At 36.8% G+C, this 20,944-nt stretch overlaps 1 protein-coding gene across 2 annotated transcripts in view; it reads left to right on the forward strand.

Moving 5' to 3' along the window:
• L3MBTL4 (l(3)mbt-like 4 (Drosophila)) overlaps positions 1–20,944 on the forward strand; it is a 465,654-nt gene that overhangs the window by 189,105 nt on the left and 255,605 nt on the right. For both annotated transcript variants that reach the window (XM_011969788.1, XM_011969787.1), the window contains 2 exons: positions 14,488–14,573; positions 17,008–17,118. In XM_011969788.1, the coding sequence (XP_011825178.1) occupies positions 14,488–14,573; positions 17,008–17,118 (197 nt within the window). The remainder of the gene's footprint in view (positions 1–14,487; positions 14,574–17,007; positions 17,119–20,944) is intronic.

Raw genomic sequence — 20,944 nt, forward strand, 5'->3', positions numbered from 1 at the left:
TGTCCCAGAGGCAATGCTGAGTTCTTACTGCACCGTATCAGGTGGTATGCAAATTCCATCTGTCCCTCTCCTGTTTGTGGTAATTTTGGTCACTTGATTAAAGTGGTGTGTGCCAAGCTCCTCCACTGTAAAATTTCTCTTTTTCTCTTTGTAATTAATACATATTTACTTGAGAGTTACTTTGAGAATATGTAAATACTCAATTTCTCATCAAATTTTCACCAACTAGGTTTTAACATCCATTGATATTTATGACATGAATTAGTTATTAGTGTAATGTTTGCCAAATGGTGATATTCTAATTTCATTATTCTTTCTGTATTTGCTAGTTGGCTTATCCTGTTCTGCAATTTCTTTTCTTTTTTTTTTTTTTTAACTTACAGTGTTATAGAGTTCTGGATCCCTATTCACTGTTACTATGACAATGTAGAACATTGGTAGGGGGAGGTGGGACGGAAAGGTTGGTGAGCCAACTTCTGTGACATCAGGAAGCTGACAGTCAACTGGGGACTGTTTGTAAGCTAAGACATAACTGTTGTAGGGATAGCAAGGTAATTAATCAAAGAGGTAACACCTGGCTAGAAAGCATAAGAAATGCTTCACAGAGAAAATTACATAATGGTATACTGCTCTGTAGCAAATTACCACAAACGTGGCAGCATAAAACAATACAAATTTATTATCTTACAGTTCTGTAGGTCGGGAGTCTGAAATGGGTTTCACTTCAGTTTTGGAATATTAATAAGGAACTAGTAGGTTAGGTACATCGAGGCCATATTGTGAAGGGTCTTTAAAAGCTATAATGAGGAATTTATGGTCAAAGCTATGATACAGCCGTGTTTAGGGATGCTTTATTTGGCAATAGTAGGCCAGATTAGAAAGAAGGAGTGGGGAGAGCATTATGGAGATTCACGATATGTGGAAATGAGAGGCAGGGACCTTACCCAGGGATATGAGAATGGGGCTAGGACGATATGTGAGACACTTTGGGGTTGCTACATACTTTATTTAGAACGTGACTGAATAAGGAGACGTGTATGATCTCTTTTGTTCAGTTTTCCGTGGTCTTGAGGCCTCTGTAAATCGATGGGCTAGGGAGATAAATTAGTTCCTGACCTTGTAAGGCTCTCTTTTCCTGCAAATACCATTTTGTTCCACAGTAAGTTCATTTTACTATGATAGCAAGAAGCCACCCAAAACAGGGAAAAAAGTAAACTTGCTTATTTTGCTAACTGGGGGAAATTTTTTGGGTGGCCATTTGATACCACATGCAATAATTTTTATATGATTGTATTTACGCCTCAGGTAGACATTCAGCTACCAGAAGTCTCACAAGACAAGTTTACTGCATTTCCATCAATAGGGGATACCTGCAGCTGCAGCATGATATATCATTGTCTTCCTTGTCTTTAACTTGATTGCAAATCATGTCACCATTTCCCCAAGGCATTCCACAGAAAGTGAATACCCTACACATTTCGTAGAAACATTGTAAAAAGATACTGTTCTCTTTCTCTGTAAAGAGTGCGCAGTCAGCCAAATTCCACTCTTTATGAATCAAAGTTTATTTTACCTTTAACAGTCTTACACATAATCACCAGTGAAGTGAAGCTGTGGACTTCACATAAGTCAACTTCTTTAAAATAAAAGTTAAATATATTTTTAATGTAAAATTATAGGAAACTTATAAAATATGAAACATTATAATGAGTACATTAAAAAAATTCCATCACTAGATAGAGCTTACCATTATCATACTATTATATTTTTCCAATCATTTTGTCTGCTTATTTGACCAGGTAATTTAAAATTAAAATTGTGATCTTATTGTTAATATTGCTTTTATAACCAGTTTTCTTTACTCAGAAATATAATTTGAACATATTCTCTTTCTTTAAATAGTCTTTGAAAACCTGGGTATTAATGACTGTATACGTATGTATTATGAGTACATCACAGTTTCATCAAGTTTTTCCTTGGTATTGGATGCTAATGTTTTCTAGTTCTTATAAATAATGACGGGGAGGAAATCCTTTAAGAATTGTATGTTTGTTATTTTTTATGACTGTTGTAAGTAGAATTACTAGATTACTGAGTGTGGAAAATTTTTTTTAATTATTTCATAAATATTTTCAGATTACCCTTCATAAACTTTTTTTTCTTCTGATAACAATATTAGAAAATGCAGACATAACAAACAAACTAAAAGGAATAAAACTAGGTCTTTCTAAGTGTAGGCACAATTTTCTGTGAACATTGTGTGAGCAAGGACTATGTTTTGTAATTTTCTTTTTCATCCCTGGTAATGTTTCTTTAGCCATTTTAGCTTTCTTTTGATTAATGCTTATATTGCATGTCTTTTTCCATACTTTTTAACCTACATTTTACTTACCTGTGTATTTACATTTAAAGTGGATTTCCAAAAATATGTAATATATTTATGTGTATGACTGGATTTAAATCCCTCATCTTGGTGGTAGTTTTCTATTTATCCATTATGGTTTTGGTTTTTTTAAATTTTTTTTCCTGACTTTTTAAACATTTTATTGGGTATTATTTAATGCTTCCATTTTACCTTCAGTATTGACTTTTTAATTATGCCTCTTAAAAATATTTATCAGTTGCCCTACAGTTTATGATATACCTATTATCATAGTCTACTTTATTATATCACTTTTCCCATAGTATGAGAAAGAGTAAGTTGTTCCCATAGTACAACAGTTTATTTCCATTTTCTTTCCTGTCATTTCTCCTCTTGTTGTCTTTAGTTCCAGATGACTTTTTTACTTATAAAATCAGCAAACCAGAAAAACATGAAGTAAAAGCAGTTTTACCTCTCTATATGTTCTATATCACATAAAGGCTGTTACTGTATTTGTTTTAGATTATGACATTATCTTCTGTTTGTTAATTTTTTATTTTATTATTATTATTTGGAGGCAGAATCTCACTCTGTCCCCCAGGCTGGAGTACAATGGTGTGATCTCGGCTCACTGCACCCTCTGCCTCCTGGTTTCAAGTGATTCTTGTGCCTCAGCTTCCTGAGTAGCTGGGATTACAGGTGTGCACCACCACACCCAGCTATTTTTGTACTTTTAGTAGAGATGGGGTTTTGACATGTTGGCCAGACTGGTCTCAAACTCCTGCCTTCAGGTAATTCACCCGCCTCTGCCTCCCAAAGTGTTGGGATTACAAACATGGGCCACCACATCTGGCTGACATAGTCTTTTACAGTGATTTATATTAAGCAGGTGCATTTTATTTTACCTTTATGTTCACCATTTTCAGCGTTCTTTATGTCTTTGTGTATATCCAAATTTCCATCTGGTGTCATGTTCCTTCTCTCTGAAGAACTTTCTTTATAATTTCTTATAGCTTAGATTTGGTGGAAATGCATTATATCAGTTTTTATTTGCCTGGAAAAGCCTTTATTTTGCCTTAACATTGTACAGACATTTTTGCTGGGTATATAATTCTGGGTTGACAGGTTTCCTGTTCATTTTTTTTTAAGGTGTCACTATCTTGTCTTCTGAGTTGCATAGTTTCTGAGTAGAAGTCTACTATAGTTCCTATGTTCCCCTTGATGTTTTTGGTTTGTTTTGTTTCATTTTGAGATAGGCTGGAGTGCAGTGGCATGATCTTGGCTCACTGCAACCTCTGCCTCCCAGGGTCAAGCACATCTCCCACCTCAGCCTCCTGAGTAGATGGGACTACAGGTGTGTACCACCACACCCAGTTAATGTTTGTATTTTTGGTAGAGATGGTGTTTTGCCATGTTTCCTAGGCTGGTCTTGAACACCTGAGCTCAACTTATCCACCTGCCTTGGCCTCCCAAAGTGCTGAGATTATAGGCATAAGCCCATGTACCTGGCCACCCTTCATGTGTTTTTTATTTTCCTTGTGCTGCCTTAACATTTTTTCTTTATCTTTGGTGCTCTGGAAGGGAGCTTTCTCTGGTTTTCTGCCTCACTCCTAATCTTTCCCTTGAGCACTTGGGGAGGCCCATTATTCCAGACTGACAGGTTAGCCCCACTTGGCCTTTAAGAATTTACTAAAATGTTAGCTGATTCCTTTTTACCCACTTGTATAGAATCACTGCTTCCTCATGTGCTTGAGTTTCTCATCTGTTCGTCTTTGGATTTCTCTTTACTTTGTTGCTTTGGAACTTTAGATCTCCAGTGGGCCCAAGAAAGTTTATGATCATTGTTAGGGAGTGAGTAACAGTCTTCAGTAACTTTCTACATTCTACACAGAAATGGAACGCTCCCCTCTACTTTCCAATAGCACTCTTATCTTATGGATCCTCTCCTATCTCTCTAAGGATAATCAATAAAGGTTTATATTTAAAACTTTTTGGTTTAATTCTTCCTCACTTCATATTTTCCTTGTTTTTTTTTTCAGATTTCCTTTTTCATTTGTTTTTGTATCTATTTATTGTGGTCTTCAAATATCTAGTACATCTTAGTTATCCTTTGATGTTTAAGAATAAGCTCCTGACAAGCTGGGTAAAATCTCTGGGTGCCCTGATGGAGCCTGTCAGCTTGCAAGCCTTCCTGTAGGGTGTTCAGATGGAAACCATGGTGTTTTGTTTCTACACCCCCAAATAACATAACTAGGACTCTTGGGTTAGTTTCCATAGGCAAGGTTCCTCCCTTCCTCTGACTGGTGTGTATGGTGAGAATGGAGGACTTGGGCGGGTTCTGTTAGCTCTCTGAGATCCTGGCCATGGCAGTGGGTAGAGAGGTCATTGTTCTGTGAGTGAGTTCCATAAGTGACTAAGATTTCCACATCTGTAACTTCTCTGTTTCCATCTATCTAGAGGTTAAAACCTCCAGCCAGTTGCCTTAATGCATGAGGGATAGTTCTCCAGTTGTGTTGGGCAAGGTAGATGACCTCGTGGGGTCAACAGTTTCTATCAAGACTTTAAGACCAGCGTCTGTGTTTAGCCCCACACTGCTGCCATTAGAAATATTTGGTGCCTGCGATTCCCAAGCTTTCCTGGATTCTATAACATAAACTAGCTACTTCTTACTGGTGTCCTTCTTTAACAGATTTATGTTTTAGCTTTCTAAAATTTCGTTACGTCAGTTTTCATCCGTTGGTTTCTTTCTTACACTTCCAGGAACTTTTGTTGACATTGCTCATTTGCATTTGGCTTTTTACCTGTTCTCATTGTGGCCTTATGTCCTCATATTAGTTTTGTTTTTATTTTATTTTTTGCATAAATAACATTACATTCGTACTATTTTATAACTGCAGAGTTTTCTCTCTTAGTGCCCCTTGGTTTCTCCTTCCACCCAGGTTAGTTACTCGCACCGAGCAAATGGTAACTGATGCTAATCCTTTAATATTAGTCACCTTGAGCTAACTAGTATATCGAACCACTCCAAAATTTTAGTGCTTTTAGCACATTTAAGATTTTGTTTCTTGCTCCTGGCACAGTATAATCATGGCTGATAGGGGTTCGTTCTGTTCCATGCAATTATTCTGGGACTAGGGTGCCTCCAGTTTCTTGGTAATCTTTCCATTTCAGCCTGAGAATAGAAAGAAGCTGATGGTTGCACATGGGAGGGCCAAACTTGGAGGTAGCTTGTTACATCCTTTCTACCCACATGGGTTAACCTGAACTCAGTCACAGGACTACATGTAGCTGCATAGGAGTCTAGGAAATGCAGTTCATCCTTCTCACCAAGAGGAAAAGCCATCATCTTATACTATACATATTTTATGGATTCTCATGATTGCATATCCATGTGCACATACATGCTCATATCCATGTGTTCAAAGCCCATGTTCTTTTTAGTCATTGTGTGTGCTGTAAAAATTGGATTATATTAGGTACTTATTTTACGTCATTTTTAACTTTGCTCAACTATGTCTCATGACAAATTCCTTCCAACTCATTTGTATATTTCAAATTCTTTCTTTATAATAACTGCATAATATTTCATAATGTGTTATATCAAAATTAACTTAGCATTTTTGTATTAAACATTCATTTAAAAATGCCTTTATTGATACTTTGTTGTCATTTAGAAGGGAACACAGCTAAAAGTATGTGTTTATTTCTGCATTTTCTGTTTTTTTTTTTTTTTTTTTACTAAGTCGAACCCTCTTCTTGGTCCCTTGAGTATCTTTAATGGGTCTTTGGAACATGTGACATCTTTCTTCCCGTGGAGAGTGTTGCTCTTAAGGGTACCAGTTATTCACAATCACTCATCTAACAGTAACACAGTGTGAGTAAGACGAAACGAAGAATTCAGAAAGTATTCTCTTTATAACTCAGAGTCATTCTTATGTTACTTAAACTCTTCCAGACTCAAATTATTCACCTTTAAAATGGGAATACTAATTTATACCTACATACAGTTGTGTGAGGATTAAATAAAATAATGCATTAATCAAACTGCACAAGGCTTAGATGTGGAGATATTCATTAAATGGCAGCAGTAGTACCAAAAAACAAAGAGTAGCAATGGAGCTTATTTTTTAATTTTTTAATTTTTAATTTTTAGAATGCAAATATGTTGACTTCTTTATAGAATTTGTTCCACTGTATTATATTTTCTTTTTTTTTTTAATTATACTTTAAGTTCTAGGGTACACGTGCACAACGTGCAGGTTTGCTACATATGTATACATGTGCCATGTTGGTGTGCTGCACCCATTAACTCGTCATTACATTAGGTATATCTCCTAGTGCTATCCCTCCCCCCTACCCTGTCCCCACAATAGGACCTGGTGTGTGATGTTCCACTTCCTGTGTCCAAGTGCTGTCTCTTATACACATCTAGATGTGTATAAGAGACAGATTTTGAGCCTATGAGTGTCTCTGCATGTGAGATGGGTCTCCTGAATACAGCAAACTGATGGGTCTTGACTCTTTATCCAATTTGCCAGTCTGTGTCTTTTAATTGGACCATTTAGTCCATTTACATTTAAGGTTAATATTGTTATGTGTGAACTTGATCCTGTCGTTATGATATTAGCTGGTTATTTTGCTCATTAGTTGATGCAGTTTCTTCCTGGCATTGACGAACTTTACATTTTGACATGTTTTTGCAATGGCTGGTACCTGTTGTTTCTTTCCATGTTTAGTGCTTCCTTCAGGATCTCTTGTAGGGTATTTCTGCATTTTTAAACTGGAAATTGAGCATTCAAACCTGTTGGCTGAATGAACATTTATTTTTAGATCATAAAGCTATAATAATTGGTATTTTGGGAGGTAATGAAATGTACTTTGTAGAAATAACACAGTAGGTTTCTTTAGATTCTCTGGAATCACCAGTTGGCTGGACCTGCTGAGTAGATATTCTAGGTGTTTCATGAACACATAGAAATATTTAGCTTAGCAAATTGATGTTTTGATACCCAACGACCACTTTACCTCATAATTTCCTTGCAAAGCTTAAATTACAATAGAAAAATTTATAGTCAAAAGAAATCCTTCCTTTAGTTGCAACCTTAACCATTAACTTTTTTTAGCCGAACAAAAGATTACTGTATTTTCAGTGGTTCTGTGCTAGTTGCTATGGATAGATTCTGTTGGCGTAAGGAAGGTAAGAGTTCAGAAGATAATATAAATTATTAATTAATGAGCTGGGCAGATATGAATTGAGTGCCTACCAAACGTGAGGCACAGCTAGGAGCAGAGGATGTCACAAAGAACAATAAAAATATAACATGTGAGGATTGCTAGGTCTGTGATAGAATATCACTCAGTGGAAGATGACATGGTTAGTGAAACTAAGAGAAAAACAACCCTAGCTTTTTATTTTAAAATGTTAAGTATTGAGAGACAGAGAGAAATAGAACTCATTACTCTGTCTCAAATGCCTGCCAAAACATTGGGTTAGATTAGATCCCACACAAGCCATGGTATTGAAGACAGTTCTGCTGGGCGCTCAGCCAGTGCAACACGGATAGGTTGTATTCTGGTGATCTCGCTAGACACAAAAGAGAGTATATTTCTTTACATAGTGTATTCTGTATATAGTACAGCTCAGCCATACTTTGAGGAAAACAATCAGTTATAAAATGAGCTCTTTGACAAGCTCCTGAGGTGCTGATATTCCATACTGTAGATCAAAGAGTTCTCTCTATGCTTTAGAAACTAATTAATGATCAAGTAAAAAATCTGGCATCCTGTTGTAAATGTTAGAGAGTGTAACTTATGTTCTTTTGCCAGAAAGATATTTTAACTCTAATTGTTAGGAGCTGAATATGAATCTAAGACTTCTAGTATCTAAGGTACTATAAATGTGAGGTCACTTTCAACATGTGTTTTGAAACAATAAAGGGTGAACCTGAATTAGGCTTGGTCACGATTGAAGCATCTGATTTTCTTCAAATCTTGTATTTCTGAGTCATGTACTGAACAGCATGCCACTGTCTCAGACAAGACAATTAGTGACCACTTGGTCCTATGATTGTTTCCATAAAGAGCCCTTCTGTTCATGCAGAACCTACCAGCAGAATGGCAGCTTTCAGGTAGTGGTAACTTCCCTCAATCTCTGTCACTGGGAGGCCTGGGTATTTGGATGATTCACTGCCCTGCCTTGTGAGAGATACCTGAAACAAATGAATAACTGGCCTCTGAGGGGCTTTCTTAGATAACTCAAGTTCTTAAAATGATAGTGAAAGCCAGCCAGGGCTGCACTGCTACTAGTCACATAATCCTTATTCTTCTATTGATGTTTTCTCTTAGACTTCAGGCTCAGAGGCATAGAGCGCTCAGTAAACCTCAAAATAGCTCTTTAGACGTTTTGATTTCTACAAATTGCAAGTCAGGAGACACAGGCTCTAGCTTTGACTTCAATGTTAGTTGTCTTGCCTTGTATTAGTCACTTAAAATGCCAGGTCTCACTTTCCTCATCAGTAGAATTGAGTTTGATGATGTGTCCATCCAGCATGTGTGTTCATGCTGAACATTCTGTCTGTTGTGATAGACCCTTGGCAGATCCCTTTTATTGCTGGTTATTAAATAGGACTATTGGCCATTACGTAAAACCTGCTTGTCATACAGCAATGATTTTGTTTCCTGAATTGGCCACCAGTATAACTGTGGTTGTTCTGCTTCTCTAGGTCCTAAGGGACAGGTCACCCAGACTAGGATGTCAGGAATGTAAGGTCTTGTGCTATTGATTCATGAACTCAATTCTTTAGAAAGAATGTTCCAATGGAAAAAATAGGTTGCTGCTTAGGCTGTTGTTCCTAGAGGAAAAATAATTGAGGATGCCTTTTAAAAAAATTCTGAAACCAGTATCACACCTCCTTATATGGCCTTCTAATATGGAACAAAAAACTGAAGAGTATTACATTTGTATTGTATAGATGCCGCAGATCAGATGGCTGCTTCTTGGCGTCATCCAGTTTACAGTGCTGGTGGAACATTAGCCAGAATTGATACACCAGCACCATTTTGTTTGAATGGTACCTCTGATGCCACCAGTACCAGCAGGTGAAAAACTTCGTATCAGTTTTGCTCAGAATTTTGAGGCTAGACTGATATCATTTTGGCTTATATCTCTGTCATTCTTGGCCACTACAATGTAAAATGCAAATGTTTCAAGAAATATATTTTATTCATTCAACAAATATTTACCAAATACTTACTGAATACCAGCTGTATGTTGTGAGGAAATAGCAGTGAAGTGAACATATTCCTATCATAAGGCAGCCTGTGTTCTAATGGAGCAAGAGAAACAAGAAATATTCAAAACACACACTATGTTAGGTACCAATAAGTGCTGTGGAGAAGAATAAGGTAAGTAGTGGGGTTAGGAAGGGCACATACATTTGGGAGGGGGGTTCCCTATTATATAAAGAGTTCAGGGTGGGACTGAATGAGAAGGTGACAGTTGAGTGGCATTTGAGATAAGGTGGCAAGTCTGGAGGATATCTACAGATAACTCTCCAGGTAAAGGAACAACAAGTACAAGAACTTGAAGAGGGAGGATGTCTGCAGTGTTCTAGTTATAGCAGGAGTGTAGTGAACGGGAGATGAGGTCAGAGCAGTGGTGGGGCCAAGTTCTGTAGGGCCCTGTGGGTCATGGTGAGCACATGCTTTTCCCCTGAGTAATCGAGAAAGCCATTGGAATGAAATGGTACAGAAAGTTTTAACTTATATTTACCTTAGTTTAACCCTTACATGTTTCCTTTTATGCTTCCATATTTGCATCCTCCAGAAGGACTTTTTCTTGACCCTGAATGCGTTCCTTTCCAGGTTCTGGAAATAATCTCCCTAGATCCCAGCTTCTTCTTTTTCTTTTTCTTTTTTTAATGTTGTTTTAAAATAGAGGCGAGGTCTCATTATGTTCCTAGGCTGGCATTGAACTCAGTGGCTCAAGCGATCCTCCCACTGCAGGTTCCTGAGTAGCTGGGAGTACAGGTGTGTGCCACCATGCCCAGCTGAGCCCAGGTTTTTAACACAGTGCCTCCTCCTTCGTCCCTCTCGAGGCCACCACTTCCCTGCAGCCTGTAAAGGAGATGGCTTGTTCTGCCATATCCCAAGTAGTTCTCCTCTTCTTCTAAAACAGTTCTCAGCTGTTTGGAAAATCCCCTTCTTCCTGAGGGCTCAGGCTGTTCGGCTTCACTACATCTCACCCCTAATTTTGCCACCATCTAGATGATTTTTAATTATTCTTCATCATTAACTGAAGATATTTGTCACCCAGATCTACCGTTTTACCGGAAGAATTGCTGGTACCATGAGGAAATCCAGGGCTGAGTGGCCGACGCCGTAACTCAGTAGTTCCTTATCTTAATTTCTGTGACACTTTTTCCATGCGTTGGTTCAGCCACCCATGCCCACAGCCACAGCTTGGACCTAAAGAATGAGGACCTAAAGAATGAGGTCCAAGCTGTGGCTGTGGGCATGGGTGGCTGAACCAAAGCATGCAAGTTTTTAAGTCAAAATGGCATAGATTGAGGTGGGACATGAATAAATAATTTAAACAGTGTAGCTCAGTCTCCCATCCTGCTGTCTGTAGTCCCGCCCTCTCGCTGTCGCAGTTCCACGCCTTGGCCTCCAGGGGGAGCTCAGCCTCTCAGTCCTGAGGCCTGAAAAGTGCTGCCTTGGATCATAGATGCGCTGCGTTTTCAATCTTAGCGGGACGAAGTGGTAAGTACGAGGCTGATGGAGCCACGCATCATCCTTGAGATCCCATTTCTTCCACTTTCTAATGTATAGCGCTTGGCAGGCTGCTCAAGGTTCAAGTTCTCACCTAAAAAATGTAGATAAAAAGTGTACCTCACAGGGACTACATGAGGAATAACTGACTTAATTAAGTGAATACAGTGCTTACCAATAAAAGGAAGCCAGTTAGAAGTGGGTTTTCATTGAGAGGGGTGAAGAGGTTAAAGGCTATTCTTGTTGCATGGGGCGGTCTCCTGTATTTCATTCTTGTCTCAAGTAGGAATTTAAATCTTTGGAAAGCTTCTTCCATGGTATTGCTGCACAGCTGTGTGCATGGACCTGGCGCCTCCCACTCCCCCTCCAGCCCTATTTCTTGCTTCCCAAGGTCTACCAGGCCTCAGGGCTGGGGTCGGAAGGAAGAAAGTGGGAGTAGGTGGCTTTTGCAAGTCTCCCTGGGCCATATGACATTCTTCTCTCCTTGGGTTCATTGAACAGGGAATATACAGGTACAATGTTTTCCCTTTTTTGCATGTACATAGCTCATTTCTGAGAGTGGCATAGATGCAATTGTTGTTTAAGAGCCATTTAAAACGGTCACAGCCTTTAATTTTCACTTGTTTATCACAAAAAGGGGAAGAAAGATAATGCCTCTCACAGTAGCATGGCGAGTTTCTTTACCAGGCTGGGGCAGGACGAGGTGCTGTCTCTCACTTACCTCACATTCAGTCTTTAGTGCCCTACACTCAGGTTTCCTTTCGCTGCATCCAACCATATGTTCCCGTCAGGTGCCTGGATGAGGAAGCCCAGCATGGAAGGGGCCGGGTGTGGGCATGGTTCAAAATTTACACAAAAATGTGGAGATCCAAAGTGTAATAAATGGATTTGGATGATTTTTAAAAGTATCAGCTATAAAAGTAAATGCAGAGTTGGGTGTGGTATCATGTGCCTGTAGTCCCAGCTACTCAGAAGGCTGAGGTGGGAGAACCACATGAGCCCAGGAGGTTGAGGCTGCAGTTCTCTATGACTGTGTCTGAATAGCCACTGCATTCCATTCCGGGCAGCCTGGAGAAACCTCATCTCTTGAAAAAGAAAAAGTAAATGCAACTGCAGAAATACTTATTGAAACTTAAGATATATAGTATAGCTTGTGAAGGAAAGGACAGAAAGCAAAGGAAACCTAGGAGAGCTTAAAAATATTCAGCTTAAAACATGTTTACAGAAATTAGATTTAAAAACTAGTGATGAAAACAAATGTAAATTAATTTAAAACTCCATTTAGAAAGTGTTTAAAATAGATATATCTGGAAAAATAATATAAAAGTAAACACGATGGGTAAAATATTGTCAGCAAACACAAGTAGAAAATAATAGGGTGGCAGTATCATTTTTAGTGAAAATAATTTGAGACAAAATACAGAAATGTATCCAAAAGGGAAAGGGAAATTTTCTCTATATTAAGAATAAATAGAAAGTACAACTCATGCCAAACATTTTCTGTACAGAATGATGTAACATCAAAATACGAAGCAAAAATGCTCCATGATCTAGCAGTTTTACTCCTGGATGAATTCCAACATAAATGTATACTTCTTATCACTCAAAATAATATACTAGAATGTTCATAGCAACATTTTAAATAAAGCTCCCAATGGAAACCACCCAACTGATCACAATCAGTAGAATAGATAGATAAATTGTAAAATAATGGAATGTTATTCAACAATGAAAATGAATGTTCTGAAGACAGTCATCTACCCAACCCTCACATTCAGAATGCTGAGCAAAATATGTTCACCACCGGGAGCACGTGCTGTGTGATTCCATTGATGTAAAGGGAAAAACAAAAGAAAACAGATTTCTGTGTTTGGAAGCAAGGGTAGGGATTTCTCTTTGAGGAGGGCGGTGTGGTGCCTAGAAGGGAGGATGATAGGGAAGGGATCCTGGGGCTCTGGAAATGTCCTGGCTTAGATCTGTGTCTGATTAGGCATGTATGTTAGTTTTTAAAAAAATGTTCAGTCTATCCACTTGATTCGTGTACTCCTCTTTAAATATATTTTTAGTAAAAAGCATAAAAACGAAGGAAAAATGATCCGAAATATGGGAGAATTATAGAAAAAATAGTTATTTTGGAGTCTTTAGCATATTGCTTCAGACTTTCTGCTTAAAGAACAGATTTTTGAATAATATAGCTAGATTGTATTACTGCAAATGGTACCATACTTTAAAACATATATATACTCTGTTTAAAAAAATTGTTGACTCTATTTTACACTAAAAAGAAATCCTCAAACCTCAAAAGCAGGAATTCTATATATCACGTGACAGTCTGAAACTACAATGTGGTAAACTAGATATTAGTATTACTATTTTAAACAAATATGAAAATTACTTGGAATATCTCAAATATATATTTAAGGATTAAATCAAGGCAACACAGATAGCAATTATAATTGGTTTTTAGAAAATAGAAAGTGAGAAGAATACATATTTTTTTAAAATGTGTCCAGCTGTCTAAACCTGAATTTAGTGGCCATAGTGGCAGATTCATTGTCTCTTGTTTTTTAAAATGCAATAAATTATAATTCAGTTTGACAAAACAAATATAAAATAAACCAAAGAGAAGTAGGAGGGAGGTAGTAATGAGAGTAAAAGCAGTAAACAATATAATTAGAAAAGAAAAAAGAAGGAAAAAAGAGCTGATGATTAAATCTAAATACTTATTGCTTGGAAAGATAAATAAAACTATACAATATAGAACTCTAGCAAATTTAATTAGGAATGAAAGAACACAAACATAAAGAGAAACAAGAAGGAATTTTGAAATAAACAGAGTTCTTTATATCATGTTCAATATATATTTTTAATTGCAATTGTAGGAAATTGTAATTATATAGATTTAATAATGAGACTAAAACTTTAATAGACATAGAATGATTAGAGAAATTTGAAAGATTTTCAGAGTCTTCTTTTTCCAATTCATGGTTTGAGGTCAGATGGTTGCTTGTAAGTTTTTTCAAACTTCTAAGGAGGCTTTTGTTGGAGCTTGGGAGTCAGAAACCTGGGTGTCACCTGGCTCTGCCAAGTACTCACATGGCCTTTGACCTTGGCCAATCTACTTAACCTTGTTGAGTGAATGAAAGTACCATTGAGGAAGTGTTTGGACGCAGGCATGCCTTAGCCTTCAAGAGGTTATGATTAAGTGAATTAATGTATCTGAAGTTCTTAGCATCAGGCCTGTTAAATGGTGAGCATTCAATTAACATTAGGTGTTATATCATCCAATGTTTTGTAGTATATGGGAATCAGAATATCTATGAGTAATCTTTTGGTATTTATATATATATTTTCAGGTTATCCCAATCCAGAAAAGTTTTCCTGGACAGAATACCTGGAAGCTACTCAAACCAATGCAGTTCCTGCCAAAGTTTTTAAAATGGTAAGTTCTGTATGGGTACAAACTCTCACCTTTAAACAATGTTTGTATTGAGTCATGCCTCCATTTGGCAGTTTAAAATTATTCTAATTTAAAATTATTCTAGTTTTTTTCTTTCTAAATTCAAGTAGTAATTTCATAACCAATATGCTTTTCTTTTAGTTAAAAATACAAAGTAGATGACTCATTTGCTATTGTTCCTATATACGGATGTAGATGATGGTTTCCTTCCTTGAAAAATGGTAAATCAGAGATACAATTGAAAACACCTCATCAACTGCTGATGATCCATTCCTTACATTTCTGGTGCTATTAGTCTGCTGAGTGAGAACTCTGAATTTTCACAGTATCACTCTCTCAGGGGCTGTTTGAATGTCCGTGATGCCATAACAAAATAGTTGAGATGCATAGCCTTTGTGTGGATAATTTTATATATTTTGAGGTAAACCTTTCTTTTAGCATTTGTTAGAATACTAATTTTTAAAGTTCAAATTTGTACTTACATATTTATTCTAGGATTGAACTAAATATAAATTAATTTCTAAAATAAAGTACATAGGTAGTACAGTTAAAGATATTTATTTCCTAAACCTAAACCAGTGGTTTTCAAACTCTATTTCCTTTCAGTTCTCTGTGTGTTTCAAGTCCTCCAACTTGTCTTTAATCAGAATTTTATATATTGGGCTTCTACATATGATTTCATTTGCTGAAAGTTTTCTAGAGATCAAGAGGGGTTTGAAACAAAATGATATTTCATTTTTTGAAAAAATTGATTATAATTGACTGGATTTGGGGGGAAATGTCCATATAATAAAATCAGGAAAGTAGAAGTGCTGGAGTACTAGGAAGGGTTTTAAGAAGAGCAAAGATTCAGCAAGCAAAAATACTTACTGTATTTGACTTTTCCAAGAGGAAAATGACAAGAAAATAAAATTCTGAAAAGTAGCGAAGAAGGCAACTTTCAGGCTCTGTCCTGGGTTATTGTGGATTCAGCTCAGGGATGTATCTTAGGCATCTACGATGCTGAACTCTTGTACCTCTGTTGTTTAGGACAGTGACGCTGGGGAGAACAGAAAGAGTCTCGGGGTGAAAGACCTAATTATAGTCAGTATACTCCATTTAGTAGATGTAATAAGGCATCTTACAAAGAAAATGTGTTCTGCAAAAGCTGAAGAGAAACACACCAGATATTGCAGAAAGATTTGATGGTTTCTTACTGACATATTAGTAGGGTTTTATTTTCCTTTTGCCATTTCTAGACTTGAAAAATTCAAAACACTTTCATTTCCAATAAAACTAGTTGAACACTTTTATGTGTCATAGTTTTCAAAGTGAAACTTTTTGCCAGCCTATAGAAACTATCAGAGTTGCTTTTGACTTTGATTTTTGAGAGTTGAATTTCCTTAGTTTCCATGATTTGGTTAAGTCCAATGTCTTTTTTCTTCCTCTGTGATTATGACTCCTGCTGTGTCTGTGGTTACAGACTCTTGGTTCCTAGCAATGTAAGACTTGAAGTAAACCATCACACAGATCAACTGTCTCTTGTTACAGTTGAAATGACAAAAGCATAGGTTATGACTTTAAAGTGTATCATAGTATGATTTTAAAACAGTTTAACAGTTGAAATTACACAGCTTTTATCTAAGCATATTTTAGATTTATAAAGGATCATGTTTATCCTTTCTGAGTATTTATTAAATAATTTTGCCTTCTGTGCCATACACTTTGAAACTGGGCAATGAGAATAGTTAATAGTTTCTGAAATTATATGGTCAATATCAGAAAGAAGGAAAAAATCTAAACCAATATAGAAACTGTAATAAGATGCTTTTTGAACTTTAGTGTAATCATTAACAAACTTATGATATAATCTGTCTTTGTCTTTTTAGCTGTCTTTAAAATGGCCAAAAAGTTATTTTTTCTCTCACAGGTTTTTGTGAATCAGATGAAATAATATGCATACAGTCCTATGTGCACTTAAAACTAAATTCTCTCCAGGCACGGTGGCTCACGCCTGTAATCCCAGCACTTTGGGAGGCCAAGGTGGGCAGATCACCTGAGGTCAGGAGACCAGCCCGGCCAACATGGTGAAATCCTGTCACTACTAATAATACAAAAATTAGCTGGGTGCGGTGGCGCATGCCTGTAATCCCAGCTACTTGGGAGGCTGAGGCAGGAGAATCGCTTGAACTCGCAAGGTGGAGGTTGCAGTGAGCCAAGATCGCACCACTGCACTCCAGCCTGGATAGCAAGAGTGAAACTCTGTCTCAAAAACAAACAAACAAACAAACAACAACAAAAAAACAAATAAAACCTGAATTCCAGTTGTATTAAAGATCGGCTTACTAAAACTGAAACAATAATATTTTAGAAAAAATTAGTAGGAGATCTGAATTACTGAATATTGCATTTTTTTTTGTACTTATAACATTTACAGAGGTTGCCTCATGGTTTTCTGCCAAATATGAAACTTGAAGTTGTGGATAAACGGAACCCCAGGTTAATTCGTGTTGCTACGATTGTAGATGTTGATGACCAAAGAGTAAAGGTACATATTTTAAATTACTATGTTATTATATCAGTATTTTTCCTACATTAGTATTTTTCCTCTACCTTCCCATTCTATGAACCTCCCTCATTTTTTAATTCATCTGCACAATAGTTTTCTGGGGGAAAAAACATTCTGGATTTGACCTTGAAGATTGACCCTGGCCAAGATGGGACTAGAGAATCCCTAAAAAAGGAGAGGGGGTAACTCACACCTTAAACTGGCTACAGAGGCTCTGATTTTTTGGTACAACGGAAGAATAAAACTCCAACTGGTTTAATTTCTTGTCACGGGTCTTTGGATGGAGAGATTCCCAGCTTACGTGTGTGTACAGGGGAAAATCTGTAGATGAGACATGACTGACTTTGAGAGAGATTCTAATACATTTCTGTTTGGTTTTGGTGTTTTGACTTTTACTGTCAGTTCTTTTTTTAAGCTTCTTTTTATTGGCATTATTCTATTTTTCTTGAAATCATTGTCATTAAACAGCTTACCAAGAACAATTAAATCTTTGTTTCCTGCTTTTCTTTGTCAAACAAAAAATTAAAAAGTTTATTCACTGTAACTAAAAACAAAAGGTTAGATTTCGAATGAAGGATTTGATTAAAATATTTCTATACTATCCTTTATTTTTATCCTTTATTTTTCTCAGAGAGCTGAAAGCATCTGTAGAATTTATTAAATTTTCTACAACATATTACACTTCAAAAATTATTTTCCATGCAAGTATATTTTCTTTTCATAATAATAAAGATTGAAGTCAACTAATTTTAATAGCCACTATCTTAAAAGATTTAGGTTTGATATAATTGAAAAGAAATCTTACTTGCTGTATCCCTAATTTGAAAATAATATCTGATTCAATTTATGGAGAATAATTAGTACATACATTTTAGTAAAATTTAGAGATGAGTGTCCAGCTTGACAATAGATTATCAAAAGAATTTATACTGGAAATGTCCTTTACTCTTCTGATGAATGAAAACAAAAACTATGTTAAATAATATTCGGGAATAACATAGGTATTTTACCATATACCTTCTTATTAATGTTTTAAGTTTAATTTTAAGCATATTCCTTTAATTCTTATTTATTTCTGGCTTTTTACTGTTTACTTTTATGGCATTTTCAATGGAAATGACTTTTGCATATCATAATTGCTTTGTTAATTCAGTGACATTTTATTATTAACTTTCATTTTAAAAGTAGTTCAGGCACAATGGCTCATGCCTGTAATCCCAGCATTTTGGGAGGCCGAGGCGGGTGGATCACCTGAGGTCAGGAGTTCCAGACCAGCCTGGCCAACATGGTGAAACTCCATCTCTACTAAAAATACAGAAATTAGCTGGGTATGGTGGCACGTGCCTGTAATCCCAGCTGCTTGGGAGGCTGAGGCAGGAGAATTGCTTGAGCCCAGGAGGCAGAGGTTGCAGTAAGCCGAGATCATGCCACTCTACTCCAGCCTGGGCGACAGAGCTGGACTCCATCTCAAAAAAAAAAAAAAGAGTATTGCATTTCTAAGATAAGCTCAATCTTAATAGCACATCAAATCTGACTTAGACTTTTAGTTGACAGACTATTTTCTTATTGTTCATAAGATATTTACTGTAGCATCGATTGATCATTTGTTGCCAGTTTATGAGCAAGCAATTGAAGTTTTCCTGCTCTCGGCTTTGCCCAGTACATTCTTCAATTAATGTGTTGATCATATTGTTCTGTTATTCTCTAATTTTCTTTGTAAAGTCAATATTTTTCAAAGGCAATCTTGATCCCAGCACATAATAGATGCTTACTGTATGTGTGAGTGAATTAAGGAAGGTGTGGAGGAGTGAATGGCAGTGAATGTACTTTGGCACTCTGACTGTTATCTGAGTATGCACCTATGATTGTGTTGGTCAGCAAGCACTCTTCTCTTGTTTTCAATTATTTTCATAACTGCTCTTCTCTTGGACATCTGGAGTAATAATGTATTGGAAAATGCCCTCAGACAAGACTGATCTGGGTTCAAATTCCAGCACTGACTTATTTGACTGTGTGGTAACTTGGTGAAGTTACTCAACATATTTGAACTTTCCTTATCTGTAAAGTGATGGCATCAACCATACCTACCTCACAGGCTTGTTGTGAAAATTCAGTGCAGTCGTGTCTGGAAAATTCCTGAAACTCTACCTGGCTCTTTATATTATAGGTACCTTAGCAGTAGCCGCTGCTGTAATTAGTTGGTGCATACTTGCTGTGCTGCCCTCCCTGGGTGTATTTATTTTCTGTATTTATGAAGGGGCCTCATGGAAGTAATTGTCATCAGTAGATGAACAAAGGACAAGCCTACCCTTCTTGGTTCAAAAAGCAGGAAATTTGATTGAAATTATGTGGGGGATGTTAATGGGAGCAGATGTTACTGTGCTGCATGCCTGTGTTTGATTGTGAGAGCAGAGGCAGCCTGTTCTAACATCAAGAACTACATTTTCAACAATGCCTATGGTGGTGATGACACTTAGTCTTTGTCAGACACCATTCTAAGGGCTTTACATTTGTTAAATGTATCCTCCTGCATCCATGTGAAATAAGGTACTGTGGTTATACCCACTATATAGATGAAGAAACTGAAGCCCACAGAGGTTAAATAACTGGTCCAAGGTCACAAGATAGTATATATGGGAACAGGGCTTTAAACCCCAGCTTTTAAACAGATGTTTTCAACTCTAGAGCTTATAGCATTCCTACTCTTCCTACTCTTGTGTTCTAATTTTTATCCTAAATAACTCACTTCCTAGTGGGAGAGCAGATGTGTTGGATGAGGAGTTGTGACTGCCCACAACCCCACTCACTTTGTCGCTTGTGTCCAAGTCCACATTGCCTGTCCTGCCTGGAGGGTCCTGTGTGGTACTGGCAGTTCTTGACAGAGCACGACAGATCCACTAAAGATGACTTCATTTCCTTCTGCCACTCCCCAAATATGTGGTTGGCCTTATGTATTTTATTAGTTCTATTTTTATTATACCTTTTTTGAGATACAATTCATATACCTTAAAATTCAGTGGTCTTGAGTATATTCACAAAGTTGTGCGACCATCACCACTAAGTTTAAATATTTTCATCACCCCAGAAAGCAACCTTGTACCCATTAGCAGCCACTCCTCATTCTACCCTCCTTCTACCCAACCAAACCCCTGGTAGTCACCAATCTATTTCCCATAGTGTCTATGGATTTGTCTAGTCTGTGCAATTAATATAAACAGAATCCTATAATATGTGATCTTTTGATTGGCTTCTTTCACCTGGTATAATGTTTTCAAGGTTCATCCATGTGGCAGTAAGTATCAGTACTTCATTCCTTTTATTTCTGAATAATATCCATTTTATGGATATACCACATTTTGTTTATCTCCTTGTCAGTTGATGGACATTTGGGTTGTTTATTTTGGGCTATTTTGATTACTGCTGGGATAAACATTTACATATGTTTTTGTGTGAACATATATTTTCATTTCTTTTGGATATATACCTAGGAGTGGAATTGCTGGGTCATATGGTAACTCTATATTTAAGATTTTGAGGAAAAGCCAAAATGTTTTCTGAAGTGGCTGCACTGTTTTACTTTCCCATTAGCATTATACGAGGACTCCAATTTCTCCACATCTTCACCACCACTTGTTACTGTCTGGTTTTTGTTTTGTTTTGGTTTGGTTTTTTGTTTATTTGTTTGTTTGTTTGTTTTTGCTAGTTTAGTGGGCCTTATGGGCTTCAGGTCTAAAGAAATCAGGATTATTATTATTTATATGTGCTCGCTAATAGTATCCCGGCTAAGAGAATTGGGATGAAATAA

The sequence above is a fragment of the Mandrillus leucophaeus genome, unplaced genomic scaffold (assembly GCF_000951045.1).
Source record: "Mandrillus leucophaeus isolate KB7577 unplaced genomic scaffold, Mleu.le_1.0 Scaffold903, whole genome shotgun sequence".
Lineage (NCBI taxonomy): Eukaryota > Metazoa > Chordata > Mammalia > Primates > Cercopithecidae > Mandrillus > Mandrillus leucophaeus.